Consider the following 22192-nt stretch of genomic DNA (forward strand, 5'->3'; position numbering starts at 1 on the left):
GTATGTTTGGGGAATTCTTGACCTTATGAGTCTTGCGGGGATGCAGAAACAATCTCCCAGTATAAGAATTGAAAGTTCCAAGGGCCTCCCTGGTGGTGCAAGGGGTAAAGACACAGCACTATGAAGCAATCCGCAGCCACTGCAGCATGAGTTCAATCCCCGGCCAAGGAGGTGACCTGCATGGTGCAGCAGACCTCTTCTGACTCGCCCGCTGTATTTCAGTAGATCTGCCTGTTCTGCTCCCCACTCCGTCTCTGGTGAATCCTCTCACTGCCCCCCTTCCCCTGCATCTCTGGCCTGTACCCCAGTTCTTGCATGCATAAATAAATCTTTAAAAAAAAAAAAGAAGAATTGAAAGTTCTAGAGAATCACTTTTCAAGCTTTCTTTGCAGCCAAGCATGGCTCATGACCAAACCTCACCCAATCAGAAGTCCACATTCTAGCATTTGAATGGGGATCTAGACAAGAAGGGACCAGGGAGAATAGACTATTGTTTCCAAATGCAGTAACAATGGCAGCAAGGTGGCAGCGATGCTGTGCTGACTAACCCAGTTTAGTAATGTGTGAGATTCACAGCTTGAGACATCTAGTGATTTTAAACAGTAACAGTCATGTCCTCAACTTGGCGAGATCTTGGATGTGGTTTGGGCTTGACATCTGAGTTTTTGTTCTCCAGTCTTCTCAGAAATTCTGGAAGTAATCTAATACCTCTAAATAAATTTCAGTTCATACTTCAGTGAGTCAAAGCTGATTCCAGTTAACCATGACCAATAAAATTGTACTGCCTTCTTCAACATTCAGTACGAAGAAGTAGGGTGCTGTTAAAATGTAAAATTGATAATCTTGAGCTTCTGAACTCATAGGAGCATAGTGCTAGTTGGTACTAAGAAAACACATCTTACAAATGCCCGCTTCAGATGTGACCACAGAGAAAAGTAAAACAGGGAGATTAGACAGGGAGGCAGAGCCAGGGATCCTAAAGGACATGATAAAGGGGTTTTCCTTGAAGAGTGGAAACAGGGACCATGCAAAGAATTTACTCCTCTCCAAGCAGGCAATCTCACTATTTCTCTGCAGTTGGGGAAATAAAAAATGTGTCATGGAGAAGTGATGGGAAGTTGTTTTCTGGTCTTGCTCTTTTCTCATCAGACTGTATAGTGTGGTTCATTGCCGGACCACAAAGAGTAAATATAGTCACAGATGAGATGAGACAACTGATCATTTGCCTAACCGTTTCTGGCTTCTATGAGCCTGAGGCTTTAACATTTACTCTGCATGCGTATGCCACACACACCTTGTTCTGGACAGCTCCTTGACAGGAGTCTTCCTCTCAGGGGTGTGCTTTCTAAATATCAATCCTGGCGGCAGTCTGTCTGCCCACCTGTGACTATGCAGGTGCTTTCTTTCACCAACTCTCTCCCTCTGCAGGGCAGCAGCCTCCCTGCCTGCCCATGATCTGTCCCATGCCAGGGCTTCTCTTCCTTGACCTCCCTCAGCGGAGGCCGCTCTCCTCAAGGCCGCCCGCCTGCAACCATGCAGACCTCTCTCAGCAAACCTGTCCCTTTCTGTAATAAACCTGCTTTTTAAATATAACTAACGTCTCTGCCTCGTGGAGAAACTCCCTGGGGAACTTGCCTCATGCCGCTGAAACGGGAGCTCTGGTGAAACCTTTCCCAGAGTGACCCCAAGGACCCCACACTCTACAGAATTTTGGAGATTAAATGTACACTAGTAAATCTGTCTTGTCCTGATTCACTGTTCTAAAATAAAGCATGAGCAGAGGCTAGAGATACCAAAAACAAAAACAAAACAAAACAAAGGGCCTCCCCGGTGGCGCAGTGGTTGAGCGCTAGGTTGCGAAGCTCCCCACGGCCTCTGCAGCGCTGGTTCATTCCCCGGCTGCTCCCCGGCCACCAGAGGAGGGTCCCACATGGCACGCAGACCCCTCCTGCCGCCCGCTGCTCCCCTCAGCAGTGTACTTCGGTCCTTCTGCCTGCTCTGCTCCCCGCTCTTGCTCTGGTGAATTCTCTCACCTTCCCGCGCTTCTGACTCTACCCAGTGCATGTATAAACAAACAAACAAATAAATAAATAAATAAAAATACATGCCTCTTTAAAAAAAATATATATATATATATATCAATCCCCAGTAGTGCAAGGGGTAAAGTCTCAGCACTATGAAGCTATCTGCAGCATAAGTTCAATCCCTAGCCAGGGAGCTACCCACATGGCGCAGCAGACCTCTCCTGCCTTACCCGGTGCTCCCCTCAGCAGTGTATTTCAGTAGATCCGTCTATTCTGCTCCCCACTCTGTCTCAGGTGAATCCTCTCACCCTTCCCCCAAGCCCCTGCACCTCTGGTCTACACCCCAGCTCTTACATGCATAAATAAATAAAATAAATCTTTAAAAATAAATAAATACCAATCCAGAGACTACACTTCCAATAACCTCCCAACAGAGAGCTCTTAGACCCCAGGTTACTGTCCACTCACCAAAATCACCCCCAAATAGGTAAGTCCTTTTGCCTCATGTAGGCTAAGGAAAAATGTCAGGCTTTTCTGCCCTCCCGCCATCAGGATAGATGATGGATCCCTGAGGTCCTGAATGCATGCCTGATGGCGGGCACCTGGAGTAGGGTGTAGGCATAGGTAGATGGGATTCACCTGGGTTAAGACTGGGCTTTTAAGGGCGGCGTCACAAGGACGCCAGTAGAAGCGAAAGAGAAGCTGAGAGAGAAGCAAGAGAAGCAGAAGCCAAGAGAAGGCCAGAGAGCCCAGAGTGAAGACTTGCTGGGGGCTGGGAGGCCTGCCAGCCTCCGGGCCCCCCAGCACCCCTGCCTGCTGTGTACCTGGTAATCCCAATTAAAACCTGCAAAAAGCCACTGAGGACTCTGACTCCTCCTTTACCCCGTCTGCTGGATCATAGAAAACCTGCCCCTTACACCTCAGAACCTACGGAAATTATTTAAAATAGTCAACAACTAAGCCTGTAGAGCCAGCTTTACCCTTTTCTTCCTGAAGAAACAATACAGCTTTTGCCTCTAGTTCTCCTCATCTGCCTCTGGCCCCACTGCTGACGCGTTCTCTTTTGGAACCGTCAAATGAATTAGCCCTTCGGGATCAGTCATCTGGATACGGGCAGCGAGGGGCGCTGAAAGGGCGAAGGACATGCCCAAACATGCCCGGACGGTTACCGGTCCCTGTCTGAGTTTTTCACCTGAACACAACTGCAAGACTACCCAGGTTCAGAGACAGCAACACTGGTGTTTATCTAACCAACCAGGGAAACCAAAGAGGTTACTGAGGACAAAAACGGCCGAGTACCTCACCCGGAGCAGCGTCCAGGGTTTCAAAGTCCTAAACGCAAACGATGCCAAGATGGCGCTTTCGCGCCGCTGCAGGCCTGGCGCCTGCGGCAGCCAGACTACAGGCCGGAGCCACCTCACGAAGACAACGGGAGATGCTCACCAGGGGATGCTTCTGGCACTGCCGAGATGCCCCAGCCAGCACCAGACAAGCCACACTCAAGGCAGCAGCTCAGCGGCCGAAGGACTCAACAAAAGGCCCCACTGGCGCAGCTCAGGGAGAGGCCGCCTGGGGGTCGTCGCCTTCCCCTCCGGGCTGTAAACGCAGCAAAACCAGCAACAGTTTCAGTCACTCAGCTACTTGCAAAGTCTCTCAACTTTTCCTTCTGAGTTAGGCGGCCAGAGGCCTCTCCTCGTCCTTCTGAGGCCCGCAACAGCCTTCTGGAAGACGGGCGATGTGGGGGCAGAAATGGCTGACGCAGGAATCACTGAAGACCCGAAAATGCTGAAATCCCCAACCCTGGATGCTGGGGGCGGCCTCTGCAGTCCCTTCTATTTCTTATCAGAGGCTCTATCCCAAATGCCGTACTTTGTTTGCATTCTCCCCCCCTGGAGCGATCTATCCTCACCAGCAACCCCCTCCAGGGGGTGCCACCCATAATAGTCTTTGGTTTCAACCACCAGTTATAATCTCCTGATTTATTGGTGTTACTATGTCTAAATAATAAAACATACTCAAACTACATTACGTAATAGTCCTATATTTGGATGTAGTAACTTAATGAGATTTAGGATTATATCCTTTTAGGGAGTATGTGAACAATTCTGATAAAGGCAGGGCCTCCCTGGTGGTGCAAGGGATTAAGTCTTAGCACTATGAAGCTATCAGCAGCCTCTGCAGCATGAGTTTGATCCCGGACCAAGGAGCTGCCCACAGGGCGCAGCAGACCTCTCCTGTGTCACCCTCTGCTCCCCTCTGCAGTGTATTTCAGTAGATCTGTCTGTTCTGCTTCCTACTCTGGCTCTGGTGAATCCTTTCACCACCATCCCCGCATCTCTGGCCTGTACCTCAGTTCTTGTATGCATAAAATAAATCTTTTAAAAAAAAGAAGGCATGAACATTTGTTAAGTGTATGTAGATATATTTGGGCAAAGGGGTGGACTCTTAGTCCTACTCAACATCAATAAGTCTTTGATGCAAAACACCAGTTTTGAGGTGTTCATCTCACTCTCCTGTGATTCAGGGGACTCTGACCCTTTCCAAGAGTCATTCTACCAATAGTAATTTGGAGACTAGATATCAGTGATGTTGGATAGTAAAATGACACACTGTGTGAGTATGCAAATATTCAGGGCCCACTTTGTATTTACAAAATCTGTAAATATATCTACTTTAATTATTAAAGGAGACATTTTAGGTTATAAAAAATTGACAATGACCTTTAAAAAATTAGCAGCTCAAAAGGCAATGTAAAGAAATAAACTGGTGGGCCTCCCTGGTGGCGCAGCGGTTTAGCGCTGGGTTGAGAAGCTGCCCGCAGCCTCTGCAGCACCGGTTCGATCCCCGGCTGCTCCCCGCCCACGGGAGGAGGGTCCCACATGGTGCGCAGACCTCTCCTGCCACCCACTGCTCCCCTCAGCAGTGTACTTCGGTCCTTCTGCCTGCTATGCTCCCCGCTCTGCCTCTGGTGAATTCTCTCACCCTCCCGCGCTTCTGACTGTACCCAATGCTTGTATAAATAAATAAATCTTAAAAAAAAAAAATTAAAAAAAAAAGAAATAAACTGGTATGTAGAGCAACATTGATAAACTCTGTATTATATTAGGGCATAGTATATTGAGCAGAGTATCTACTAAATGATTTCATGATATCAAAAAGGTGGGCATGATCTTTCCAGCAGTGATGACTTCCAATGAAACCTGCCCCTTGTCGACTTCCTCCATGCTTCCCTAGAAGAGGAAACATAAGCTGTACCTGGTGCAGACTCCCAATTCCTACTTTGTGCATGTGAAATGTCCAGGATGCTATAAAATCACCGTCATCTTCAGCTGTGTACAAAGAGACAGAGAGGGGAGAGCGAGGAAGAGCAGCATAAATTAAGGAGCATTTCAGAGTGCTGGAAATATTCCACATGTTAATCTGGAGGTTATATACATTAATCCGCAGTCAGAGTTAGGAATGTTGCCACATGAATATACTTGACAAACTTTACCTGTGTAGTCCATCAAGTCCTCATCAATAAATCACGAAATAAACTTTGGTTAAATATTAATGGATGGGCCTCCCCTGGTGGCGCAGCTGTTGAGCGCTGGGCTGTGAAGCTGCCCGCAGCTTCTGCAGCGCTGGTTCGATCCCCGGCCGCTGGTGAGGGTCCCACATAGTGCGCAGACCTCTCCTGCTGCCCGCTGCTCCCCTCAGCAGTGTACTTCGGTCCTTCTGCCTGCTCTGCTCCCCGCTCTGGCTCTGGTGAATTCTCTCACCCTCCCGCGCTTCTGACTGTACCCAGTGCTTGTATAAAATAAATAAATCTTTAAAAAATTAATAAAATAAATAAATAAATATTAATGGAATCTGTAAAGTTATAAAATTCTGATCCAAAGCTTCATGACAGAAGGAACCATGCTGTTTCTCTTAGCACTGGCTACCCAGACCATGATATGTTCTACCTAGTACAGGGCAGGAGGAATGGAGGAAGAGATGAAGGAAATTATTTTAGCTGCTTTTCAGTTTATGCATTAAAATTAACATTGCCGGGCCTCCCTGGTGGCGCAAGGGGTTAAGCACTGCACTATGAAGCAATCTGCAGCCTCTGCAGCTTGAGTTAGATCACTGGCCAGGGAGCAACCCACATGGCGCAGCAGACCTCTCCTGTCTCACCCGCTGCTCCCCTCAACAGTGCGTTTCAGTCCAGAATCAGAGACCAGAGGAGGATGCTGTGACTTTAAAAAGCTCTGACAGAAGTACCTGGAAGGAGAGATTTAATGCTTAACACCTGAGTCCAGAGAGGCCCACACAGGATGCTGCCTGTAGATTGCATCATAACTGAGTTTGTTTCAAAGACCTCCAGTTCACTAGATAAGTTCAGCTAAGCCATCCAACTAGATAAACGATGGAGACCAGACATCACACACCAGGAAACAAAGGGCCTCACATTAGGGCCAAGAGGTCTCTGTACCTAGCGCTTTGGCTATGGCAGGCACCCTGAAACTAGTCCCAGATGCAGCAGGTAGAGACAGAAGAAGCAGACTACTCCAGGTAGGCAGAAAGCAATTTTAATGAACAAGGGAACTTAAGCTGCATTGGCTTTGGCAGCAAGACAAGTAGTTTTCTATACCTCACCCCCACCACCCACACAAAATCTCCAAGTTTTACAGACTTTAACTGGATTTAGTCAAGTATACAATCCACAGGGGCTCAACACAATGCATATTTAAGGTTACATTCAGCAAAGAGCTCTTGAAAACACATTTCCAGGGGAAGGGGGAATGGGCAGCCTCCAATTACTCCAGGTCCCAGCTCATGGGTCAATTGAGCAATCATGCCTTCTATTTTCCCCAACACATCCTGTTATAGTAAGCAGGAAACCCTGTGAACCATTCTATTTATACTATACTTAGTCCATTAAATGTGCAATAGCATTGCTTAAAAAAATGTACATCCCCCCCATTAGAAAACTCTAAAATGCCAGCCATTTGTGCTGTTAGAAAAATGGCATCAGTAGAAGTCCAAGATCAAATTGCCAAGATTCTGTGGTGAGAGCTCTCTGATTCATCAGTCATCTTACTATGTTTTCACATGTTGAATGGGGCAAGGAAGCTCTCACGGATTTTTTATAAAGCACTTATCCCATTCACAAAGGATTCACCCTGGTAGTCTAGTGGCTTTTCAAAGAAACCTCCAAATACCATCCCTTTGAGGATTCGGTTTTAACTTAAGAACTTTGGGAAGACACATTCTGTCTCTAACAGAACCCAGGGTACATGTGGAGAGAGTTAATATCAAGTCTGCCTCCATTTAGTCACTCTGGGTCCACCCAAGCCTTTCTTAAGTTTTTGGGGAATGGTATCAGGAGGACACAAAAAGATGAACGCAGCAAATCTGAAAGGGCAGGCTCCAGGGAGCTCTTGGCCTGTACTAAAAATGGCCCATGTAGGCTAGGAAGTTCTGCTTCTTAACAGATTCCATCTGCATGGGCCTGCCAGGTTGGAAGAAACAAAGGGTTTCTTTCTAGGATTCCTTGCAGAAAGAGCAGAATAAGCCATAGCTTTAAGCCAGACTCTGTAAATCCTGGCTTTCTCTGGTTTACTGTTTTCCTTTCCTTGTTCTTTATCAGTCTTTTTTCTCCTTCGCACTTCCAGCCTGGTCTCAGCAGGCTGGTTCAAAGGAAGAACGAAGAGATGGTGCTGGAAAGTTATGCCAGAAAAGCGCAAAAGCGCCTCCCCGTGGCTGAATGACAGGATAGCAAGCAACACCGGCTTCTGCATCTACCCCAGGGAGAAACCCAAGGAAATAATTAGTGGGAGATGTGAGCTCTGGGTATTATTATTAAGGTCTGTGGCATTTCTTTAGACCATCTCATTTCTTTAGCTCCAGACTATGAGGTCGTAAGTACAGAGAAAATATAGACTCAGGATAGCCACAGAAGCTTTTAAAGCCATGAATGTATTTTAGTGTAAACACTATCCTATGTAATCCCTTTTTACTTTGTTGCTTAAAGTCATCAATTATGTTAGAAAGATTGTTTTGTTTAAGTATAGGACAGGGAACTAATGTTTTAATCAATATGCAAATCAAACCATCTCTACTGGCATTGTTAATCTGGAAGAAATTACTGTGTAGAGAGTGATAAGGACATTTAGTCTATACTTTCAAATGGGATTTGATCATTTCAAAGTTATTCGCTGACAGAACAATGAGTTAATCACTTTTTTCCCCCTCGATATGCTTTTAGAAGAAAAATCCTGAAATTTGTAGGGATTTCTGATGCCTGGAAAGCATGACACGTAAGGGTATATTTAGCAAATAGGGTGACTTAGCTCAGGGTAACTGGCAGGTATAGAATTATAATTTGCATGCCAGGTATTTAAACTGAGATAGTTTTGATCAGGTTGAATATATGGTGAGTAGAAGAACTCCTTTTCCAAGAAATAAGATGGAGAGAGTCTTTGGAGAATGGCCTCACTAAATTGGTAAGTCAGCTTTCTCCGGATTTTGGTGATTTCCCCAGTTCTTCCATAATTCCTTAGTGCTCTGGCCATTTTCTGGTATGTCATGGTCTTCCGGTTGCCTTTTCTTTTCCCCCAAAGTTGGGCAAGTTTTTCTTTGTTTTTTGATACAAACTGAAAGATGCCTTTGGCTTTGTCTATCCACTGAATGCAAGATGCCATTTCGGGGTTGCTCAGGGATTCGTGCAGGTATTCAAACAGGCGGAGCTTCTTCCTGCCTAAAATGGAGGAAAACAAGGTCACATGCTGAGGGGCCTGAACACAGAAGATATCCTTAGGAAGGGCTTGTAGAGGCACTACAAAAAAAAGTTACAAAAGTTACCCCTACTTACCTCGTCCTCAGGACTTGAAAGTCAAGGGCCTATTAGACTTATTGAGGATTCAACTGGACTTTTCTCTGTTGGAGAAGTTGCCAAAAATTTTGTGCTGTCCTGCACTGGAAAAGGGAAGCATGGAGCCTCTTACCCAAGTCTCCATTTATCATGTGGTGAGTCTTTTTTTTTTTTCTTCTTGTGTTAAATCTGCTAGTTTTATGTCATATGTTAACCTTTCTGCAGAATAACAAAACTGAGCAAAATGAACTGCCAAGTTGAGTGGTTTTAAAAAGAAGTCGTTCCCAGACAACAAGTCACTGAAAGGTGCTTTATTCAAATAAGTTAAGTCAAAAGCAGTAAGGGTCCTGAATGCATTTTGTAAAATGCAAAACAGTGTGCAAATATAAGCGAAATCAATAACAAAGACTTACATAAAAGTGCTTACTCTGGGTTTGCATAATGACTTAAAAAATAAATAGGAAAACTGGATATGCCAGAATAGCTTCATGACATTTTGACAGAATTTCTGAGCAATGACCATGGGCATTGATAGTTTTCATTGCTGTGAAGTAAAAAATGCTGTCAGAGTTTCTCTCTTTAGAAGCACAGCCTCTATTGCAAAATAACTGGACAGGAAATCTGGGAGGAGGATTTATTGGAGATTTTCTTTGTTCGATTGATTGGATTTTTTAATGCCTAATAGAGAATGTAGGTGACAGTCCATTTTGGGACTTCTGAATTAATTGGCCTCTAAATAGTGTCCCACCAGATCTGCCAGTAGCGAAATACTCCGCAGCCAAATTCCATTTTCCCCCTGAGAAAGTAAAATAGTGGATTCCCGAACTGCTCTAAATGGTCTCTGGGGAGTAATACTCTTGCATCAATCATTATTCATGCTGAAACCTCAAAGGTTTTTACAAAGATTATCTTTTGGGTTATATTATCTTGAGTGTATGAATTGAGAAATGAAAGGGACTTACCAAAAACACAGCATGAATTAAAGTCACAGCCTTAAACAACTCTCTGCCTCTCACCCGGTGGTTAAATCAATAATAAGAGATTCTCATCTTTTTAAAAGTTGCTTACAATTTTGAAAAATTGTCTAAATTTTTATATTTAAAAAGGTATTATTTGCTCATGGTAAAAAAATTCAAACAAGTACAAAGTGAAAAGTTCCTGTCTAGCCTATGTTATTTTTAGGAAATGCTTTTTTCTTTGCATACACAAACCTATGATTGAAAAATCAGAAAAAGGCATCATGCTATTTTGTGCTTCTCCCAGTGAATAGCATATAAATAAATAAGAAATCACAAAAAAATAATAGAAATTAGTGATAGATGAAATAGCAAACTGTTGACAATTGCTACACTTTTGGGAAGAAACACTTTAACTTATTCTTTAGATTCATTGAAGAGTTTGAATTCTTAATGTATATTATTACTTTTGAATTATGCAATTAAAAAACATTAAAACAAAAAGTAAAATGTATTTCAGTGTTCTTTCTGCATCAGTATGTAAGGAAAGCCTTCTTGTCTTTGAACAGCTATCTGTTCTTTTTATGCTGGTGCTATTTCTTTCCCCAAAATGAATGCTTATATGACTTTGAAATTTCATTCTTTCCAAATGCATCCCTTTTCAGATGGAAGACTGAGCTCTAAAAATAGAAAACGGTGGATATACCCCTAATACAAAGCTTCACAACACAAAACATCCCAAGAAAAGACACTAGCTTCACCATCTGGAATGAATTAGCAGCAGTTAGTCAGTTAGCTATAAAAAAAAAAAAATAGGTGACAAACTAAACAACTGGACAGAAGGAGAGGCGTTATTCTCATTATTGAATTACTACCTAGTTCAACATCCAATAATCAATGATACGTATTTTACCTATGTGACTTGTACAATTAGAATGTTACCACATATTTATAGTTATATGATTCTAGGATACAGTATGCTGTTGTACAGGAACAAAACTTATTTTCCCCAAAATAATCATTTTTATTAATAATCAAAAGTGAAGGTTATTTTTAATAATTATAGATAAGATTTAATTTATAATTATACAAACTTATAATTTGTATATATAATAAATTATACAAATTAAAAATAATTTATAAGTAAAATTTATAATAAATGTTATTTATAATAATTATAAATAATGAAAAGTAAAGGTATTTTTAAAATTATATTATAAAATGAATGGAATACATTTTATACATCTCTGTACCTTATACACTAACAAGTACGGTAGGCAAATATCCCAATTTTATACCTTCACAAGCACTGCAATAAACATTCTAATGCATGTATACAGACACACACACACACACACACAGTATTTTGAGAAATATCCATAGTGTCAGTCTGTGAGCACAATGCCTTACATGAATTTTCTCATTTCATTTTTACAACAATCTTACACTATCCATACAATTTCATTGAGTAAGGGAACTGAGTAGAGAAAATTAAATGATTTGCCCAGGCTGACACAATTGACCTAGAGCTCACAATCACTCTCTTATAGTCCCAAAGAGTCAGAAGATATGAACAGTTAAAATTATGATAGGAATTGCCAAACTACCTTACAAAACTGCACCAATCTGCCCTCACACCTAACAGAGCATGAGAATGTGGATGGTACCCATCCCAGGCAACAGGTTACTCTCCTGCTTTCACATCTGTTTGGTGAGGTCATGATCATCTTTAAATTTATGAAATCAGAATATCAAATTTATGAAATATCAAATTATGGAACTTCATTTTTATAGAAACAGAGAAGATAATTTATAGAGGAAAGCTCCTCCTCTACTTAAAATATATACGATTATTATGAATACAGATGTGAGTGAGGTGACACTTTAAACTTCTCTATGAAGCAATGGAAGACTCAGCAAAGAATGGTTTGAAATGGTTCGAGAGAGTTAATGATTCTCAACAGTGGAAAGAGACTCTTTTGCAAATGCAATTCTAAACTCAGATGATATCCCCATGAAAGCTGCTTTGAGGTAGATTTGATGGGTCACACACATACCTTTTCCTCCCTTTGACTGGAGAACAGCAGGTGGTGTCAGCTGGTTTTCTGGGATGTTCTGCAGGGATTGATGAATATTTCCTTCAAAATAGAGATCTGCAGCACTGTTCTATGGGAAATAATGCAAGAGGACATTAAGTGGACTTAATGTGTGACCCCTAGTTAGTTAAAGTCAAAAAGAGGCAAAAGGAATGCTGAGCATCTTCCAAATTCTAACAAGCACCAGACTCAACTGCAGCCAGCTAGCACCCAGGACAGAACTAGCATCAAATCCACTTCAAGAGAAGACTGACGGATGGAGGGTAATCTCTGACTTAATGAGGAGTTCCTTATTCTCCCCTCGCTAGAAGGAGAGGTGGTTGCTTTTCTCCACCCCCCACTTCATAAATGCCTAGTGGGAAACAAAGATCCAAAAGAATCATTAATAGACTTCCATTCTTGCATCAGATGCCCATCTGGCCAAGAAAGGGTAAGGAAAGATGGCAGCCAGTTGAAGGCAGAGTCAAGCACAGGAACAAAAGGAAGCAGTCTGAGGTCAACCAGGACAAATGTCAACAGTCCCCATGGTTAATTGTCACTGTGGAAAGGATTGGGCTTGAACCGTTTTCCATACCTCATACAAGAAGCTTGCACGGCAGGCTAGAGATCCATAACCCTAAGAGGCTTGTGTTGTGGGCTTGGGAATGGGAATTGAAGTGGAAGTAAAGTTGGCAGATTTGGCAAACAAAAATATTGGGCTTCCTGTATTTTACCCAGCAGTTCTAAGTGGAGGTGAATGAAATATAGCCAGAACTAAAACTCCCTCTTCAAAGAACTGTCTTTTTTTTTTTAAGCTTCCTAGGAATAATATATATATATATATTTTATTTATTTATACAATAGCTGGGGTACAGGCCAGAGGCGCGGGAGGGTGAGATAATTCACCAGAGACAGAGCCAGGAGCAGAACAGGCAGACAGACCGAAAGCACTGCTGAGGGGAGCCACGGGAGCGACAGGAGAGGTCTGCCACGCCATGTGGGAATCTCCCTGTCTGCCCGGGAATTGAACCCGTGCTGCAGAGGCTGCAGACACCTTCACAGTGCTGCGCTCAACCCGCTGCGCCAACGGGGAGGCCCCAATGAACTCTCTTGAGAAGCCCAGACAAAACAATTTACAAGGGCAGAGAAAGGATATTTGACATAGCACAGCTGAAGGTAATAATTGAAGAAATGACAGAATATGTTCAACCAGTTCTGAGCTCCATAGGAAAAATGGAGTGGACTAATACAAGATGGTAGGTAAAGCCAGTGCAGGGGAACTTTGGGCCTTTGCCCTGTAGTTGTTCTGCACTGGATGGACTGGAAAGCAGTAATAGTAGTTGTTCTGCACTGGATGGACTGGAAAGCACCCTGGTGGTGCAAGGGGTTAAGCGCAGTACTATGACGCTATCTGCAGCCTCTGCAGCACCAGTTGGATCCCCAGCAGTCAGGGAGAAACCTACATGGCGTAGTACACCTCTCCTGTCTCGCCTGCTGTTCCCCTCAGCAGTGTTTCAGTAGATCTGCCTGATCTGCTCCCCACTCTGTCTCAGCTGGCTCCTCTCACCCCCCATACCTCTGGCCTGTACCCCAGTTCTTGTATTCATAAATAAATAAATCTTAAAATAAATAAATAAATAAATAAATAAATAAATAAAAAGCAACAATGATATGAGAACCCTAAAAATACCTCCTCCTTAATCACTCAAATAAGTCTAAAGCTGGGGGACAAGCAATGATAAAGGACAGTTTCTTCTTGACATCATCGCTGCTAACCCCTCCTGTCAGTGAGCACTTTCAGTCAATGCTGTCTTAAAGCTGGGCTTCCGCCAGCAGATGCCAAGTGGAAGGTTGGTGTGAACAGAAAAATTGCCTGTTATTAAGGAATGATGTAAATAAACATGTCACTCACTATTACGGCTCTCCAATTATAGACGGACTCCTCCGGAGGTGACATGGAATAACAGCCGGAATTTCCTCTGACATGAGAATAGTGGTTGATGAAAGTCAGGTAATTTTTGTAATCTAATTTAAAAAGAGAAAGAAACTAAGACAAAGTTTGCATTTGTGTGTGTATGCTTTTATCAGCTCATTTATTGCCTACCATATCCTGTATAAACTATCATCAACAGGCTAATAAGAATACTTGTTCTTCTAAGTAGAATTTTTCTGGAACAGGCAGAATGTTTGTAGTAAGATGGCTTGAAAAGCCTTTTCTGAAAAGCTCAAGTTATCTGTCTATTTGGTAAGTGTTGGCCAGATAGATTTCCCAGCAGACAATTATGTCTTTGCATTCCTGGATAGGATGTCATTCTTGGGTTCTCTGAGTTTAAATTTAAGGGATGCTTTGGGATGCTTTTTACCATGGATAGGAGTAATCCTAAATGCATTGGGTAAAAGATCTCTGTTATGTCCGTTATTCTTACATGGATATGAGCAGAGATATGAGCTGGATATGAGCAATTCTTACATTGGATGACCAGAGAAAGAAGGGGATAGACATCTCTACCTGGGGAGTACTGAAGATCTCCACTTGAATGCTGCTTCAGCACCTCAAAAGCATCTTCAAAGGCTTGACCCAGTCTGTCTTGTTCAACACAAGCCTGTTAGAACAATGGCAGAAATAGAAAGCTACGACATTACTGAATGAATCTGATCTTCCTGACAAAAGAGATTCTCAACCACGGCGTTACTGGCATTTAGGTTGGTTAAGTCTCTATAGTGACTGTAGTTGCTTGTGTTTAGCAAAGTTCCTGTCCTCTGCCCACTAAAGCCAGTGCACTCCCACATTTGGGACAATCAAAAGTATCTCAGACATTGTCAAAAATACCCTGGGAAACAAAACTGACCCCAGTTGACCCACTGCTCTGTAATAGTCTTTAGACAACAGTTTTCATTCTAAACTATAGTATTAAACATACTTGTAAAATTTTAGCAAGATGTTATATAACAGGAGATTGATTTGAAAAATCGAATCAGCTAATATTCATAATTGAACAGAATCTGAATTGTTCACTTAAAAACAAAACACTCCTAATGTCCAAAGCATGCCTCTGAGACCTAAAATTAGAACTGTTTTGCAAACCATTTCATGCTCCTATTGATCTGATCCAAATATTTTACTTCAAAATGGATGAGTAAAGATTTTAAAATGTCAACTTACCATGCTTCATTAACAAATTGACAATTCTGGAAAAGATTAATATTTAAAAAATTAAATACAATCTATGTTGCCTCTATATTAAAAGATCTCACTCAAAATATTTGCCATTATTTTTCATAAACTAAAAAATATTTGCCATTATAAACTAAAAAAATTGAGTACTCTTTGATGAATACAAAATTTTGTTCCACAAAATTTCCTACAAACATTTTTTTTGCATTTCTACCATTGCGAAACTTAAATGTGAATAGTTAAGCTGAGTCAGGGACCCAAATGCTTAACTTACAGAATATGGAAATAATTCATAAGAATTTCAAGCATTTCAAAGTTATTTTACATATTTAAAAACTCTGAAAATCAAAATCTTTTTTATCTTAGCATAACTCTCAATTTATTGAAGTGATTAAAATATATATTTTAAAGACCCATTTATCTATGCACATAAGAACTGTTGCACACAAGAACTGCGATGCAGGCCAGAGATGCGGGGGTGAGAGGATTCACCAGAGACAGAGTGGGGAACAGAACAGATGACTGACTGAAATTCACTGCTGAGGGGAGCAGCAGGTGAGGGGAAAGGTCTACTGTGCCATGTGGGTTCCTCCCTGGCCGGCAGGGGATCGAACTTGTGCTGCAGTGACTGTGGATAGCTTCATAGGTTGCATCTTAACCCCTTGCGCCTCCAGGGAGGCCCCAATTAAAATATTTTTTGCTCTCATAAAGTCTGAGAGCTAAAGACACCCTTTTTCTCTTATGAAATGTAGATTTACATTATAAATAAAACATTCCCTACTCAACCTGTGAACTCTCTAAAATCCCAAGAACCCTGATCTACAATTTATGGAACTACTTTCTTACCCATATAAATAATTTGGGTTGTTTTAAATAAACAGTTATTGCACAGACCCATACTGAATGCCCTGTTTATTTTTTATCCCCTGCCCTATAGAAATGCACACACACAGACACACAAAAAAATCCACATAATAAGAGCTTACCGTAGGCCCAACGTTGCTTTATCATTTTATTGCGCACACCAAGCAAGTCTCTGTGTCTACAAGTTCTTAACATTTATTGGATAAACACAATGAGTTTACTCTAAATATTTAACACTGCACAAGAAAATGGGATTGATATCCTCCAATACTATTCTACGTATCCATAATATCAAACATTCAAATTCTATTCCGCTTTTTGACTTAAGATGGTCACTATGTGAGGTGATGAATTTGTTAAAATATCTACTGTGGTTATTCTGCAATAGAAACTTATGTCAAATCCTTAAGGTACATTATGTACTTTAAAACTTACACAATGATATATACCAATTTTATTTCAATAAAACTGGGGGAAGAAAGAAATATAGCCTTCCAATATGGGAGATGTTGAACAATTTAGCAAAAATGTAGAAATAAAAAAGTTCATAAATCACTTTCTGATTTGACATATGTATATGGTACCAAATGACTATTACCAGTTTACACATTTCTAAAGCCTTATCAATGACTGTCAATTATGCTTTGACTAGTAAAGAGAAAGCAAATTCAGGAGCATGTACTATTTCAACTATTCTCTTTGACAAAAATACCCCACAAACTTATCACAACACTTAAAAGTAGCAAACCCAAAAAATGGCTTGAGCAAACCCATCAGAAAATAGCTTGAAAATGTTATTTAAAAGTATAGAAGTATAAAAGTAGCAAACCCACCAGAAAATAGCTTGAAAACATTTTTGTTCACTTTAATTGCTTAATATATCTTCTATCAGAATAAGCAATCGGATAAAAAATACTCATCAGGCCACAGGCGAAAATTAACAATTATCACAAGATATTTTGAAAAACATAACTAAACACTTACCAGGAAGACGCTTCAACCCTTTACAACGATGTTTCATTAATACCAGAATCGTTAAGACAGAACTGTCAAGAACTCACTGGCAGAGTTGCATTAAATAGATGTTTTTAAGGAAGTGCTACAAAAGGGGATTTTTTTTAAAAGATACAGTGCCTTCATAATTTCTATTTCGCGATGGGGCCAGGAGACACCAGGGGCTATTATTTTGAAGTGGCACACAACAGTTCATATCCTAAGGGCCAAAGCGTTAGGGAAAAAAACCCAGGCACCCTCTTCATTCTGACCTCCCCAAATTGTCCTCCCAACTACTTTACCCCGACTGCGGTTCCTCGAACACCTTACTTAGAGATTTTTAAAGGCTTGGATGCTTGCCCTGGTCATTTGCAGCTCTTCATTCCAGCTTTTTTCCAGCTTTAGCCTTATTTCCCACCACTCATTTCTAAGAGGAGGAAATGGAATCTATGCTATGGTCTTCTCTTCACACCAGAACCCATCAGAGGCTCCAGAATGGCTTGAGAGGCTCATATGGGTAATGATCTGGTTGGACGTGCCTTATGCTCATACATTTGCAGAGTAGGTCCAGTTTTCTTATTCTACATCGAACGTTTATTTGGGGTGGTTTTGGTGGCTCTAATGGGTTTTTCTGTTACAGGGCAGGGAGAGGAGCACCCCAGAACCCCTAAACCTGCCCACTCGAAATAGGTTCTGCCATCTGCCGCATCAAGACAAAACATACTGTAGTCCATAAGACCTTTAATGGAGAGGAATTTTAATACAATCTGTGTGCAAAAAGAAAAGACAAAGAATAAAGTTTCGAAATCGGGCACCCAAAGTTACCCATCCTTTCATGGGTAAGTGCCCAGCCAAACAGAGTTGGCCCAAAGCAGGGCCACTGAGGCTGCCACAAGTCTAAAGCACCTTCTGGTGGGACCCATAGAAAAGGGTCAGAAACAGCCAGACAGCCTGGAAGGAAAAGAGCAAAATCAAGATAAAAGCCGCCATTGTTAACCAGCCCAAGGGTCTCTCACCCACATCCGTTTCAACCAGTCCAAGACCAAGAAGCAAGAGCAGTTACTTCACATGCCTCTCTGCCCCATGTGCCTACTCCAGGTCTTCTTGCTCGCCATCCTGCTTTCCTTCTTCAGTCTCCTCTCCAGCTTCTTCTCCTCCCTCCTCACCTCCACCCTTCCGTGGGTGGGGCAGGAAACCTGGAACCTCCCCTTTTCCTGGGGACCTCTTACACACTTCTAGGGTACTCCCTCCACCTAGAAGGCTTCCATCCATCTGTCCTTTGACCCATTCCATCTCACCTGTCCATCAGAGTCTGATCTAGAATCCACACGTGCTAGATAGAAATAACCTTCTGCTCTGAAACATCAGTCTGCATCGCCCTTAACTAACTGTAACCTTCTCGGCCTTTAACAGCTGTCATATTTGGCCAGGGGGAAAATCGCCTAAGCAATTTTTGTAAATCTTGTGGGTGGGGAGAGAGAGCTTGTCTGTTTTGCATCTTTGAATCTGAAGTCACCTTTGATATGGGACTATTGTTGTAGACTTACTACTTTTTCATCCTATTTGTTATGCAAATATCAACACGCAGCCCTTCTTCTGAAATGCAGATGTTATAATATGTGTGCAAAACCCTAATTGATAATGTTGAGGAGCTTTTAAACGGCACCACCCCTGTCTACACCCTTTTTAAGTCACTTAATTTCATTTGGTTAGGTTCATTCACTTAACAAATACATTTATTACTGTACACTTTTCTCTGTTGGGCACTGTTCTGAGTCTAGAAGTTACAGCGTGAGCAAGTTCTAATGAGAAATATCTAGAAAACAAACAACAACAACAACAACAACAACAAAAAACTAGAGAAATATCAGATAATAAATGCTGAGAAAATAATAAAAGAAAGGAAGAGAAATATGAGGCGAATGATTATGAAAATTCTCTGGGGGGAAAATATGTGTGAGTTGAATCAAGGATAAGAAAGAGTGAGAAAAAGACACAGATGCAAAGATATGGCCAAAAAGTCATATAAAACAACATGTACAAAGAGCCTTAACTGAAAAAAAAAAAAAAAAAAACGTCATTTATTCAAGACACAGAAAGGTCAGGAACTGGAGCCCAGTGAATTTGGAGTTCCAAAAGCAAAGTAAGAGCAGAAGGAGGAGGGTTCAGATCACTCAACATGTAGAAACTTTAGGAATGAAAAAATAGGCATTTTTTTCCTATTTATTTCTCTATATTTTTTACATCATTGTTCCTTTTTATACAGTTTGCTTTCTCTTCTCTGTCGTAGTCTCCACAAAATTCCCACCACCGAGTCACCTTTGAACCAGTCTCTTGTGCTCTTCCCGCCCCAGTTTTAATCCCTTTGCCTCCTGCTGAAGGTCTGGGATTTATAGCTGCCTGCTAGTTTTGTTGTTTGTTGGTTGATTGGTTGGTTTTTACCTCTGATCTTTTATTTGGTTCCTCTATAGTCCTCCTCTAAGTATCTGAACATCACTTATGGTCGTGGTTACCTGCTTATCCCCATTTCACAGATGAGGAACCTAAACTGAGACTCAAAGACATTTCAGGTTTTTCCTAAAATCCAATGACCAGCGGGGAGAGGGAGGGTTGGGTGGGGCTGGATCCACACCCAGTGGCTCTCACAGCATCTCACAGGCTCTCCCTGCGCCCTGGTGTCTGCGCTCCGGCTTGCATCTAACCAGGATTCTGGTCCTGAGAGCAGTTTCCATAGCACCCCGCACTCGGCATTCCTGTGGTAGTACAGGCTTGCTATGTCTTTGAAATGAACGAAAAAACAAGCAAACTTTCTAAAACAACATTTTTCCAACTGGGTGTTTCAAGAGTTTTATTCTGCAAGATGTTAATAAACAGAGCCTGAAAAAGAGTGATTGGAAGCTGGGTTCCCTACTTAAAATGTCTTCAGAAAAGCTAATGAATACATTGATGCTTTTTTTATTTTTAAAGATTTATTTATTTGTGCATACAAGAATTGGGGTGTAGGCCACAAGTGCAGGAGGTGAGAGGATTCAGCAGAGACAGAGTGGGCAGCAGAATAGGGGAATCTTCTGAAATACACTGCTGAGGGGAGCAGCAGTGGAGGCAGGAGTGGTCTGCTGGAGAGGTGGAGGCTTGGTCACCTCCCTGGCTAGGGATAGCTTGTGGCTGGCGATAGCTTGATAGCACTGAAACTTTAACCCCTATGGCACCAAGGAGGCCCAAATACTGCTTTTTTATTCAGTTTAATGGTATCTGCCTTTTTAGTGTTTAGTCCAATTTAGTAATTACTAACATGGTGAAGTTTAAGTCTATCATCTTGCTGTTTGTCCTATTTCCTTTTTGCTGCTTTGTTCTTCTTTGCCTGCTCTCTCTTGGATTTAAAGTATTTTTATTATTTCATTTTATTTCCTTCATTAGCTTTTTATAATGGGCTGATATATTATGACAGGCTGTACCTCTGTGATTTATTTTTATTGGGTGTTCCAGGGATTATAATAACATTCTTAATTTGTAACAGTCTACCATAAATTGTTATACTATTTCATAAATAAGACCTTATCACAGTTTAATTCCATTTATATCCCCACATCCTTTATGCTACTCTTGTCATATTTTTACTTCTACATATGTTATTATAATAGATTGTTTATGCTGCAAGTCAGTTAATCATTTTTTTTTATTTTTATTTATTTATAAAGAGCTGGGGTACAGACCAGAGGCACAGGAGGGTGAGAGGATTCACCAGAAACAGCAGGGAGCAGAACAGGCAGACTGACTGAAATACACTGCTAAGGGGAGCAGCGGGTGAGACAGGAGAGGTCTGCCACGCCGTGTGGGTAGCTCCCTGGCTGGCCTGGAATTGAACCTGTGCTGCAGAGGCTGCGGACAGCTTCACAGCACTGCGCTCAACCCGCTGCACCACTGTGGAGGCTCATAGTTAAGCATTCTTATCCTTGGTTTCCAGCTGTGGCTTCCTATCTCCTATCTGTGTAAACATGGACAAGTTACTAAAGTTCTCAGTTTCCTCTCAGGAAAATGTGGATAATGATTTTATTTGCCACATAGAGTTATGGTGGAAGTCTGAGTTCATGTAATATCCATTTGGACAGTCCTGGCATTGAACAGATTTTCAACACGTGTTAAGTCCTGACTTAAAATTATTCCCATTTTGCAAATGAAGGTTAAGTGACTTACTTGGCCGGCCCAAGGACATTAAGTGACTTACTGAAGGTCACCCAGTTAGTGAGTGGTAAAAGGGAAGGTTTTTAAACCAGTTCTACCTGACGCCAGGTCAAGACTTTTAACCATTTAACCAGAACTGATTCCTTATCTGTGGACTGAGAATAAGAATTGATAGAGGGCTCTTGAGAGGTTTTATTGAGATAGTGCAGTCTGGTAATCAATCCCTATGCTAGTAGCTGTGCTGATCCTGCTTCACCACACCAGGGTCCTATAGTGTATTCGACCTGGCAAGTGACAGAACCTGGATTAATGCCCAGCCTTCCTTTACCATGTCTGGTTCCTCTTCCCAGTAACTGGGTTGCACAAATATTCTCCATAAATTCTATATACTTGCTATATTTACTTTCATAACTTCTTCTAGTGTTCATATCAAGGAAGGAAACTCATCTGACACAGGACTGGTAGGAAATCACCCAGCATCACAGAGAAGGAGGAGACAACATTATCTACTCAAGGTCTGCATGGAGGTGCTGAAGGCGGAGTTATTTGTGAATCCCATGTTCTGAACCATGACTGATCATGTGCGAGGGCACTCTCTGGACCGCCTAAACAACACAGTGCTGATGACTTACCGGTGTATCTGACTGCATTCTAGGCAGAGATCGGAAAGCTAAGCCATAACCCAATTCTTTAAAAGTCTTTATTTTGAACTTGAAAGGCAAGGATGGCTCCCCTATAGCTCTCTGACTTCTGGAGCCCCTAATCCTAAATTACTACTGGGGTAGGAAAGAGAAGAGGAATCACTCCTCCCTCCTCGTACTGGTTTCATCAAACTTGTTTTCACTTTCTGGTTCACTAAGAAGATGGGTTTGCAATTGATTCTGTTTCACTTCCAAGTTCTTTTGGTTAGGAATATTTATAGAAAAATAGCATTCCTTTCCTACGAAAGTTAGCTGTCTAGCTGGGAAGTAGGGAAATTGCAACAGAAAATTATGAGTTCAAAGCAGTATGGGAAACTGACATATTAACGGGACCCCAAGTTTCAGACATGTGCCTATAACGGGTTTAAAGTTTCTGGTTCCAGT

At 41.8% G+C, this 22192-nt stretch overlaps 1 protein-coding gene across 1 annotated transcript; it reads right to left on the minus strand.

Annotated features, from left to right (window-relative positions):
- Nucleotides 1-8320: 8320 nt before the first annotated feature.
- On the minus strand, nt 8321-21757 carry SPIC (Spi-C transcription factor; the record flags this gene model as incomplete). Its single annotated transcript, XM_084254918.1, has 5 exons — nt 8321-8744; nt 11872-11984; nt 13806-13918; nt 14403-14496; nt 21740-21757. 5 exons carry the CDS (start codon nt 21755-21757, stop codon nt 8321-8323), a joined length of 762 nt encoding a protein of 253 aa, XP_084111044.1.
- Nucleotides 21758-22192: the final 435 nt, after the last annotated feature.

This window comes from Talpa europaea (assembly GCF_964194135.1).
Source record: "Talpa europaea genome assembly, chromosome: 15".
Taxonomy (NCBI): domain Eukaryota; kingdom Metazoa; phylum Chordata; class Mammalia; order Eulipotyphla; family Talpidae; genus Talpa; species Talpa europaea.